Raw genomic sequence first — 12406 nt, 5'->3', positions numbered from 1 at the left:
AGAACTGACATGTAATACGACTGCTTCCTCAGGCACCCTTGCTTCTGTTAGGACAGGATAAACCTGTGACAGGACTAGAGTAGAATGTGGTGGATGGGCCTTAGTCTTCCAAAAGGGTGTGTCCCATATGGCACAGGATTAGGTGTAGATGAGGCACAAAGATGGTCTAGGATATTGTGTAGATTGGATGTGCAGTGTAATACCACTTTTTGAGGGTGGGAAGAACTGCGAATACGATGTTCCTCATTTCTCTGTACAGTAATAAGTAGTAAAAGCCAGGGTGAAGGATATAGTTCAGTTATTCCTGTCTGGAATTATACTGAATATTTGCACTTTGTTCCTGAAGGTAGTCAGATGACGATATGTCATGGAAAATATGTTTGTGGATTAGTTTTCTTAAGTGTGTGTGTGTGTGTGGGGGGGGGGGGGGGGGGGCAGCCTGCCTATCTGCTGCTCCAAGGCCTGATGTCATCCCTAACAGGTACTATACAGAATTTGCTGCTGAGCAAGCTTTCATTTTAACCAGAGTATATAGTGTAGATCCAATGAAAAGCCTGCTCAGTGATTGAGAAAAAACTACACATCCCACTTATCCACCTATATGAATGTGTGGCGTCTGTTCTATCGGACATGTCCAATAGAACAGACTATCTTGGCACACCTCTTGGCCAACCCACCAGCCCACTTAACACCACCTAACTGCAGCCCCTGAGTGTGTCCTCCATGCTCATTACTTGGAGACTCCTGCAGAAGGTCAGGCATAATTGTGCTCTGCATATGTGCATCCAGACATGTCCAAAAGAACAGACACCACGCATTCATATAATTGATTCACTTTGATGGGCAATGGATCCATCTCTTTCATTGTGGATGCACAATTATGTCAGAGTGCTGCAGGAATCTCCAAGTGGCGAGCTTGGAGGACATAGATAGGGATTGCGCATAGGTAGCACTACATAGGAGTATGTGTCAGCTGAGAGGAATGCCGACATAGTCTGTGCAGTTGCAATAAACATTGTCTCCAACTAGTGCAGCGGTTAATGCAACTGCCTAGTACGCAGGACAGCCCGGGTTCAAATACCAATCTGGCACACATTTTCACTCATTGCCGCTGATTCTGTGTCAAGTCCCAATGCAGCTGACATCAACAGTCCCTTCTCTTCCCTTTAACTCCCTCCACCTTCAATTTACACAGATCACACATGTCTAGGAGAAGGGTAACATAAGTGATCCACTACAGAACTGTTCAATCTCACACATGCATGCCTGTTGTAGAATCCTAGAACAGAACAATCTCCTCCATGTCAACCACCATAAATTCGGCAATCAGAGATTGTGCAGAGCACAACTGACACTCTTCTCACAAAACATTCTGAAAACCACAAATCAAGGAAATTGAGTAGATGCAATATTTACTGGCTTCTGAAAAGAGTTTGAGTCAGTACCACATGAATGACCATTAATGAAACACTGATCATATGGGCAGCTGAACATTATTTGTGACTTGGCAGAGGAGGATACAGCATGTTATCTTGTATGGAGACTCACTGATAGATGCAGAAGTACCTTTAGGTGTGCCAAGGGAAGAGTTTTTGGACCCTCATTGTTCATGTTGTATATTAATGACCCAATAGACAATATTAACAGCAATGTTATATATTTTGCAGATGATACAGTTATCTATAATGAAGTATTTTGTGTAAAGAGCTGCAGAAACATTCAATCAGATCTTGGTTAGATTTCAAGGTGTTACAGATTGGCAACTAAATTTAAATGTACAGTGATGTAACATTACACACTTTACAAAAAAAGTAGTATCCTATGACTACATCAGTGAATCACAGTTATAAAATTGGTGTTACATTGCACACCCAATTAAAAAGGGTAGGAAGATTTTTCTGTTTAGAAAAAGTGACAAAAAGCAGATTTCAGAGTACCTGTTGGCTCAACACAAAAGTTTTGTCTCAAGTACTGATAGTGTTGAGGATCAGTGGACAAAGTTCAAAACCATCGTACAATATACGTTAGATGAGTATGTGCCAAGCAAGATCGTAAGAGATGGAAAAGAGCCACCGTGGTACAACAACCGAGTTAGAAAACTGCTGCGGAAGCAAAGGGAACTTCACAGCAAACATAAACATAGCCAAAGCCTTGCAGACAAACAAAAATTACGCGAAGCGAAATGTAGTGTGAAGAGAGCTATGCGAGAGGCGTTCAATGAATTCGAAAGTAAAGTTCTATAGTACTGACTTGGCAGAAAATCCTAAGAAATTTTGGTCTTATGTCAAAGCGGTAGGTGGATCAAAACAAAATGTCCAGACACACTGTGACCAAAATGGTACTGAAACAGAGGATGACAGACTAAAGGCCGAAATACTAAATGTCTTTTTCCAAAGTTGTTTCACAGAGGAAGATTGCACTGTAGTTCCTTCTCTAGATTGTCACACAGATGACAAAATGGTAGATATCGAAATAGACGACAGAGGGATAGAGAAACAATTAAAATCGCTCAAAAGAGGAAAGGCCTCTGGACCTGATGGGATACCAGTTCAATTTTACACGGAGTACGCGAAGGAACTTGCCCCCCTTCTTGCAGCGGTGTACCGTAGGTCTCTAGAAGAGCGTAGCGTTCCAAAGGATTGGAAAAGGGCACAGGTCATCCCCGTTTTCAAGAAGAGACGTCGAACAGATGTGCAGAACTATAGACCTATATCTCTAACGTCGATCAGTTGTAGAATTTTGGAACACGTATTGTGTTCGAGTATAATGACTTTTCTGGAGACTAGAAATCCACTCTGTAGGAATCAGCATGGGTTTCGAAAAAGACGGTCATGTGAAACCCAGCTCGCGCTATTCGTCCACGAGACTCAGAGGGCCATAGACATGGGTTCACAGGTAGATGCCGTGTTTCTTGACTTCCGCAAGGCGTTCGATACAGTTCCCCACAGTCGTTTAATGAACAAAGTAAGAGCATATGGACTATCAGACCAATTGTGTGATTGGATTGAGGAGTTCCTAGATAACAGGACGCAGCATGTTATTCTCAATGGAGAGAAGTCTTCCGAAGTAAGAGTAATTTCAGGTGTGCCGCAGGGGAGTGTCATAGGACCGTTGCTATTCACAATATACATAAATGACCTGGTGGATGACATCGGAAGTTCACTGAGGCTTTTTGCAGATGATGCTGTGGTGTATCGAGAGGTTGTAACAATGGAAAATTGTACTGAAATGCAGGAGGATCTGCAGCGAATTGACGCATGGTGCAGGGAATGGCAACTGAATCTCAATGTAGACAAGTGTAATGTGCTGCGAATACACAGAAAGATAGATCTTTATCATTTAGCTACAAAATAGCAGGTCAGCAACTGGAAGCAGTTAATACCATAAATTATCTGGGAGTACGCATTAGGAGTGATTTAAAATGGAATGATCATATAATGTTGATTGTCGGTAAATCAGATGCCAGACTGAGATTCATTGGAAGAATCCTAAGGAAATGCAATCCGAAAACAAAGGAAGTAGGTTACAGTACGCTTGTTCGCCCACTGCTTGAATACTGCTCAGCAGTGTGGGATCCGTACCAGATAGGGTTGATACAAGACATAGAGAAGACCCAACGGAGAGCAGCGCGCTTCGTTACAGGATCATTTAGTAATCGCGAAAGCGTTACGGAGATGATAGATAAACTCCAGTGGAAGACTCTGCAGGAGAGATGCTCAGTAGCTCGGTACGGGCTTTTGTCAAAGTTTCGAGAACATACCTTCACCGAAGAGTCAAGCAGTATATTGCTCCCTCCTACGTATATCTCGCGAAGAGACCATGAGGATAAAATCAGAGAGATTAGAGCCCACACAGAGGCATACCGACAATCCTTCTTTCCATGAACAATACGAGACTGGAATAGAAGGGAGAACCGATAGAGGTACTGAAGGTACCCTCCGCCACACACCGTCAGGTGGCTTGCGGAGTATGGATGTAGATGTAGATGTAGATGTACACAGCAACCTAGATCATTTTTATGCCTCACCTATTCCCAAACACTTGCCATATGGCGCATGCCCTTTCGGAAGACGACTTAGGCCCATCCACCACATCCTACTCTAGTTCTGCCACAGGTTTATCCTGTCCTAACAGAAACAAGGCCATCTGTGGACGCAGTCATATTACATATCAGCTTTACTGTAATTGCTGCACAGCATTTTATGGGATGTGACAACCATCCAGCTGTCCACTGGAACGAATTGCCACCACCAAACTGTCTCATATTATTTATTCAAAAGACATTATGAATATTGTTTGCTAGTACAAGAAAGAAAGAGCAATAATTTCATAGTGGCCTCCACACATACAGCAGAGGCAAAAAACCATGTATAACTGAAGAAATAGTAAAACTTATTGATGAAAGAAGAAAATAAAGGAATGCAAAGGATCATAGAGGAAGGCAGCAATAAAGGCCACTCAGAAACAAATTTGAGAAACTGAAAGTAAAAACAGAATGAATAATAAACAAATAGCAAAATAAAAAAATACAGAGAGATAATTGTACGAAAATTTATGCAACATACAGTGAAACTAAATATGGGTTCATAGATGTGAAAATAAAAGCTGTTAATCTACAGGGTGAAGATGAGACCTTTTATTATATGCAGAAGATAATTGGCAGAAGTTTGTGCAGTATAGAAGAGCTGTAAATAATTGATGAAAGAGAGAGTTGTTGGCATGAAAGAAATAGCTGATTCTGCAGTGAGTGACAACATCCTCTGAAAGAAACTCAAGTATAGGTGCTGATAAAATTACTGCAACTAACTGCCTTCCATTTATAGTATTTTTCCATCTTTTAACTATCTGCTTGACGTAAGAGACAAAGGAATTTAAGAGATCATGCATAAAATACAAGGCCATTCAAAAACTTCATATTCACCATATGCCCTCCAGATAAACTTAATGCAATATCTGTACAGTCAGATAAAACTGCTGTCATATTATGTATGATCCAAGTGTGCCTGACAGAGCATTTTTACATCCAAGATACTCTACAACAACCAGTGCACATTAAAGCAGAAACTCTGGTCTTACACCAAGCATACAAGCAGTCACATTCAAATAAGACCAAATGCGTTACTTTTAGTATTAGCAATTAGCTGCACTACAATTCATAAAGTTCTCACTTAACTATTATTGTACACTAAAAACTAAATGGCAAGAGTGTGATAGTGTTACCAGCCCCTCCCACCCACCTCCACCCACAATTTTGTTTACGGTGACAAGACTAATCTGCAGCATAGCCTGAGATCTATGTTAGTTTAGAAGGTTACATTCTAGGCAAGCAGAGACAATGAATCTGGGTGCAAAATAAATGTAGTGGTAACAGATGTGGAGTATAGCCCAATGTCCAAGTCAGTGCTATATTTAATACAATTTTCACTACAAAAACGGAAACAGAAATGTAAATTCAGAAAAGGTGCATTAGATACCATGATCATATGGTACACAAAGAAACTGTAAAAGGATTTTAAAGCCTTTGTGTGAAATATACCATAAAAAAAAACATTGGAAGTGGCACTGCAACAATGCACTTGCCTATACACTACTTCTGATCTGCAGTTATCACATAAAATATCATACAACTGTCCTGGCTCACCCACATTAATCATATGGTTTGGTCTCAGCAGACTCATATCAAGGAAATTTGACAGTGTAATTTGGCACTATACCATGGAGTGCATTCAAACAGTGAAGAGACACTGGGAATGAGGTGTAATTATGGAAGTGAATTATTTCTGATAGAACAACAGTTAATAAATATTGCACAATGAAGTGCAGTAGTCTGCTATCTTTCTGAACATACATTACGAAATGATAAACTGACAGAAGATTGTCAATACAAGGATTGCATGGGATGCAATCCCTGTTAGAAAAAGAAAGCACAAAAAATACCGCAGGAAGAATTAGAAGATGTATTCTTTTTACATAGAGCAATGATGAGGTGTAGAATGAACATATGGTACATGACAAGAAGACAACAAGGATATAGGTCTACACTTAATTTTTCTTTATCCCCAGTGGTAATATACACTAAAGTGGCCTTTTTGTAAAAATATTCACACATCATTTATTAAGTTTTAAGTAAAAACACTTCTATTAACACAACCACAAAGGCTTTTGCAATGAACCTGTTCTACTTCTATTAACTGCCCATTTCCAGTACCTTCTTCACAGCTGTCAGTTTTCCTATCCACATCATTTTCAGTATCAGACTCCAAAGTTACATTAAGTGGCAATTCCAGCATTTCATCCTTGATGTGCATATCGTCAGGATCATTTTTGACTTCTATGGGTTGGTCATCATGGGCTTTTTCCACAACCTGTGGCATATAATTAGAATAGATCCAGTTATTTGGTACAAAAAGGTATTACATTAACCATTTATTTAATAACATACCAATGTATTATATCTTGCTTTTATCTGCAGAAGTAGTTCTAGCGTATGCTGAACTCTTGTTGCTCTTTCAGTGAACCTATGCAGATCATCAAGTTGATTATGGCATTTATCACAAACCTTCTTCGGTAGATGGTCGTACATAGATACCTGTTAACAGCATTAATCAAACTTTTTACAAGCAGAAACAAACTTTTTACAAGAAGAAAGTAATTATTGCACAATATAAAGAAATGGAGACTTATATACAGAGCTTGAAAAGTTAGTTTTCAATATGGACTCAAACAAGTTATGTGCTTATTGTGTTACTCCAAATCCAAACGGGATAAGTTAGCCAATTCATACAGACAGTGTGTGTAAGTTACATAAAATTTCATAGGTATTCACAGGATCTTCTATATGTACTAGTATGTGAGGTTATAATTCATTATTCAGCTTATTTGTGAAGAAAATAAGCGTCTAAACGAGCATTAGACTATGAGTATCGCTTACAAACGTTTTACACACAAAAACATATAGTTGAATTTCTGGGGGAAAGGTGTATTAAAAACACTCAACAGTGTGGTTAATAGTGTACTAATCACCAAATTTATGACTCATGAAGGGAAACGGCAAAAGCAACTTCTCACACAAAACAACAGATGTGGAATTTCTGACCATGGAAAGTGTAATAACTGAAAATGGTGTCAATAGCACTTCTTTCTTTCATTCTTGCACAACTACTCTGTATAAATTTGTGTGTATATCTACTTCATGCTACGTCTAAGGTAATTCAGATACGTTTCCTAGCATACTTTAAAACAGAATAGTAATTCTGATTCACAGTCCATTTTATGTTTACACAAGGGATTAATGTTTTGTTTTGGTAAGGATGCGGGACTTCACTGGTAGGCCAAATGCTTATTGAACTGCTTCTGGTTGCCCATTTTATTTTTGTTTTGGTGCTGCGGTAAAATCGTACATCAACGGAAAAATGATTTAGATTTCGTCTTTTTAATTAGTCAACACGACATTGACAGCTATTGACGCAAAAGATACATCCACACACTAAAGTTCTGTAACACGGAAAAGCATGTCGTTCCTTACTTCAATTCTCAAGCACTGAATTATCTTTTCTTCAAGACACAGTCCCATGCCTTCCGTACTGTAAATAAAAATACCACCGTTCCCCTCAACTGCACATAAACGACAATAATTTTCAATCCCTCCGGCATTTGGAGCCATTTTATCAGAGACTCTACAGTATAGGACGCGGACTTGGAGAGAGCGGAGGCAATTTTGTCAGCATTGGTTTTGTTGGGTGGTTTTGTTTTCGAAGCCAGAATTGATCTGCTTCTGTTTATGGTTCAAATTAACTGAACTACTGATCTTATAGTTCTACGTGAATTAAAATCTCAGAAGAACATCCGCGTGTACGAGTAATGTCCATTATCATATGTTTCCTGTTGTCATTAGGTATGACATCAGCAGATTACGGTCAAACGTCAATACGAGTAGATCTGTAACTGTGGTTCATACACTGATACCACCTCCGCGGAGCGCGTAGAGAGCTGTGGAATAGGGGATTGTGATATAAGTCATGGTATTACTTAATAGTCACATGACCACAACGATAATCATCAAATAATGTAGTTATCGATCTAGAGGCGTTATTTACAACTAAGTAGTAACAGGCGGCTAGAGGCCCCTTTACACGAAACAGTCTGTCTGCGCAGATATACCCTTAGTTCTGTATAGGAGAACATATGTGCAAACTGGAAGTGGTGTTGGAGGTTTGCGCAACATTCCCCGAATATGTGGGCACCAATGAGCAGACAACTCGTAGCTTGCGGACAGGAGGTCGTCGCATAATGACGCTGTTTGTTTAGTCTAGTGTTTCTTTCCTGTGAGTGCACAGTGAATTTTTGAATGACAGGGACGTGTACGTGCTATAGAGAGTCCATCGCTAAATTTATTGAAATGTGTAGGAGTTACACTTGTTTGTGGAAAATTAAGAGCAAGGAATACAACGATCGAGATAAGAATAGGGGTTGATCCTCCAGCAGAAAAGGAAAGGGTAGTGAAAAATAAATTCGTTTCAGACTATTTACCACAAAGAGCTAAGCAGAGTAACGAAATCTGTTCGATAGAGCGCTGGGAACGATGAAATATATAAGCCAAGTTTGTGGTGTTTTGACCTCTTCTCTTCTGAGTGATTCCGATGAAGATGGATTAGATGATACACAGTTTAAGGTTCATCTTGTAGCTGGTAGTAACTATTAGTTGTCTCTTGCAACTCTGTTCACTTATCTACAAGATAAAAAGCATACAAGTAACAACTGAGGGAACTGTATAGACATTGAAACAGAAGTTTACTCAATTCCTTTTTTAGAAGCTACTGAATAGAAATTATTTCATCAAACAGAGGTAGCACAAGCATATGGATAACTGAACCAAAATTCTGAGTTTTCCGTGCTTTGCACTTAGAAATCTCTCTCATTATGTTGACCTGCAAAAGAGATTGCTAGTATACTTTCAGTCCGAAAGTGTGACAGTGGGTAGAGGAAAGTAGCCCCTTTTTATTCTAAAGAAGAGTGTAATCAAAGTATTGTGTTAAATTGATGATGGAAGATCTTGCAAAAGTGCCTTCAGAGATTCTTCCACTTGCTTTACTTTGTAATATGATATGAGATTCATAACAGTAGTGAATTAGAAGAGCTGAACTGTAGAATTCACTACGACAACTCTAGAAGTAAAATTTTCCAGAAAGATACCGATCCTTGTATAGAGTTCAGAATGGAGGTTTACATTTTGGTGCAAAAGTGTACAAGAGATTAGTGGTAGACTTCCGACAGAGAACTGAAAACCCTGATTCAGAAAGAAACTGAAGTTCAGCTCATTGGCCACAGCTGTAATTTCCAAGAATATACTGATGTTAAAACACATATAAAATCGTAAAAATCTTTTCTGGGAGTTGTAAGAATTGTTGTATTGCAGAATTCACGTACTTTACTTGCCTTCATCAAAGCCTGTTTCAGAAAAGTGTAAAGAGCTTTCCATGTGTTGGGTGGGTTTTCATAAAATGATTGTTTCAAAACTGCAGAAGAAAATTCTAGAGCCTTGTAGTTTCTTCCTGTTTCCAGGAATCTTAACGCCACCATCAGCCGACCATGTGGAGATGTTGCTCTCCTCATACAAATATTTTTCTGTATTATACAAAGCGCTACGAGTGACAAAAGACAATTACACATTTCACAGTCCATCCGCAAATAATTACACCAGTCGTTTGGTTCGCACTCTAGCTCGAGAAATAAGTTTCTGCACCAAAACTGGTTTTTTCTTAAGTAGCCACTATCTAGACAATTATGAACACTCTTTCTGTTTCTTACTTTTTCTTTTGCAACCCTAGTTGCGAACACATACGAAAATAGAATATACTTCATTCGAGTTTCTGAATAAATGAAATAAAATAATTAGATTGCAAGAACAAAGTCATTTAAATTTCTTTTATAGACTGACAGAAGGTGGACAAGCAGAAGTTTGGAACTTGCGTCGTATGTACACACAACATATGAAGAGGTTTATTCCATGCACATACATTGGCACTGATATCAATTAATCATGGAGCAAGAGCCACTTCAGAATTTCGTTCCCAAAATCAAAATAAGGAACACAAGACAGCGCTTTCTTCCAGAGAGTATAACTGTTCAATAAATTTTCCAAGGACACAGCAAAAAATACTAAAATACATCTATTTTAAAAGGTAGCTAATCAGATATAACTCATAAATAATGATTACTACATAATTACAGATTATTTACTGGACTCAGTATGTGGGTTAATAATGAGGGGACAGCTGCAATACCCTGTCACATTAAAGAACATAATCACACTGTAATGCTTTTCCAAGCAAATGGGTCAATATGTATACTGCATATAGTAATGTCTTGTCATTCTTGAGCTCATTATCTATCTCATCAGCAGGGAGACAGTCTCAATTTTCCAGGCCAGCTGAAGAGAGGAACTGGTGATGGGCATGTTGTTGGTCCTGGAGTCACCATCAAAACATATTTCTATATTCTGTGTTGTGTGCATATTATAACGATACAGTCTTCTCCAAAATTCATATGAAATGTCTGACACAATCTTCTTTTATATCCGGATAGTTATCGGACAATTCAGTGGTTCCTAAGGCCTTGTATGTGTGTCTTTATACGTACCATTCTGTCCTATTTGATAAAAAAACTTGATATTCATTGCAAAGGCATGTGGAATGTTCTAGAAGGACGTGCATTGTCGTAATTATCAGTGGATTGTTGTAATTGATAAAATTATTTACATATACTAAATTAAGTAACTAATCAAGAAATTGGAGTAATAAGTCCTTAGCAGTAAATAACTAGGGACTGCAGAGATGTTAGCATGAAATATCAATGCTTCTTATTAATAAAATGGTAATCTAAAAATCTAGTAACAGAAGACCTCACTATCTTGAGAAAAAGCTTAAAAGTTATTACCAAGCGATGTATTTTCATTTGTTATTTTATTTTTATGTCTTCCTCTGTAATTAATATTCTTTGTAATTAGATTTCTAATTAACTCTCCAATTCTTTACATTTCACAGTTTTCCAATTTCCAGAATTTGAGGCCTTATTTGTGCATTTTATGTATATAATTGGATAAAGCACGAGCTCTGTACTACCATTGTATGGTAGTAACCAAATCCAAACTGTAATTAAATACATAACTAAAATAATACAAGAGACATTATTGTAATTGAAGTTCAGAATGATTTTCTTGTGGAAAACTAAAGGTATTACTATAAAAGATTGTCATTCAATATTGTATTTTATACCTTATTTGGCTGTAACATCAGTTTCTTTACATTTTGTAAATTTTCATTGTAACATCAAAATTTTGCAAAATTAATAATGCTTCATTTTGGAAGTTCTATATAAAGCGATGCTTGCAATGAAACAGTTTTGAAATTAATTTTGGAAGTCAAAGAGATCAGTGAAGTATGTCCGTGTTTTGTTTACATGACGAGTGTGCAGTACAGATGTCAATTAATGTGAATAAATTTTGTGAAGCACGAAAATTTCGCATTCATTCATCAGTGGACCAGGCAGAAGAAACTTAAGTAACATTCAGCATGAATCGTTACAAAATATATCGCAACTATTTATTTTCATAGTCTTATCATGACAAAATCCTATATGATTGTGAAAGAAACCCTGAATGAATGAATGAATTCTTCAATATAGCTGATCAAATGCTTTTTAGAAGTATTAGTCAATAAGTGTTGATTGTAATTAGCTATTTAATTGATACAGACTGCTTCTATCATTAAGTCTGAAGTGAACGTCTTGAAGACAGTATGAATAGAACACAGACCATTACTGCCAGTTTCTGGTCAGTGAGGACAGAAAAGTGCAGCTGCCCTACTCCCCTAAAAGAAACAAATCCTTCACAAATGGAGCTCATGCCTGGCTCACCAAAAAGGTAAGCATATCAATTCAGTATAACTTTGAGGAAAACAGAATATGTAATGGATATTGACTAGTAAGCATGTGTACCCATAGCCATTTGTAGTAAAATCTCCAACCCATTTTGTCTTGCTGTGAAACTATCATAAATCACTCCCTCCCTCCTTCTAACTCAGGCGATATAGGGTACATTTGTGTCTCACTTCAGATGTTATGAAGGTGCTTCTGTTTCTAATGAAAGGAGGTTCAGTACTCATTCTCTGCATAATGGTACTTAGCCATCACATGTTGCTGTTTTCCATTGTTGGGTGTTTATCACATAAGTTACTTGAGCCATAGATTATATGCACAATAAACATTATGATTTGTAACACACACACAGACTTGTATACATACAGAGTGTCTCTCTTAAGAGCTGTCAGATACATTTTCTTTGGTGCTTCAGCAGATGTTTGCAATTTCGTTTATGCATTGCGTAGCTGGAGTCAGCCCAAACAAATAG

At 38.0% G+C, this 12406-nt stretch overlaps 1 protein-coding gene across 1 annotated transcript in view; it reads right to left on the bottom strand.

Annotated features, from left to right (window-relative positions):
• The window catches only part of LOC126187984 (zinc finger protein 34-like), a 65021-nt gene extending 57334 nt beyond the window's left edge, over positions 1–7687 (bottom strand). Inside the window, exons 1-3 of the mRNA XM_049929392.1 lie at positions 7526–7687; positions 6443–6589; positions 6209–6365 (exon numbers count right to left, since the gene is read on the bottom strand). Of these exons, the coding sequence (XP_049785349.1) occupies positions 6209–6365; positions 6443–6589; positions 7526–7663 (442 nt within the window). The 5' untranslated portion in view covers positions 7664–7687. The remainder of the gene's footprint in view (positions 1–6208; positions 6366–6442; positions 6590–7525) is intronic.
• Positions 7688–12406: the final 4719 nt, after the last annotated feature.

Source organism: Schistocerca cancellata, chromosome 1 (assembly GCF_023864275.1).
Source record: "Schistocerca cancellata isolate TAMUIC-IGC-003103 chromosome 1, iqSchCanc2.1, whole genome shotgun sequence".
Classification (NCBI taxonomy): Eukaryota; Metazoa; Arthropoda; class Insecta; order Orthoptera; family Acrididae; genus Schistocerca; species Schistocerca cancellata.
This window is presented reverse-complemented; position numbering and strand designations above follow the sequence as displayed.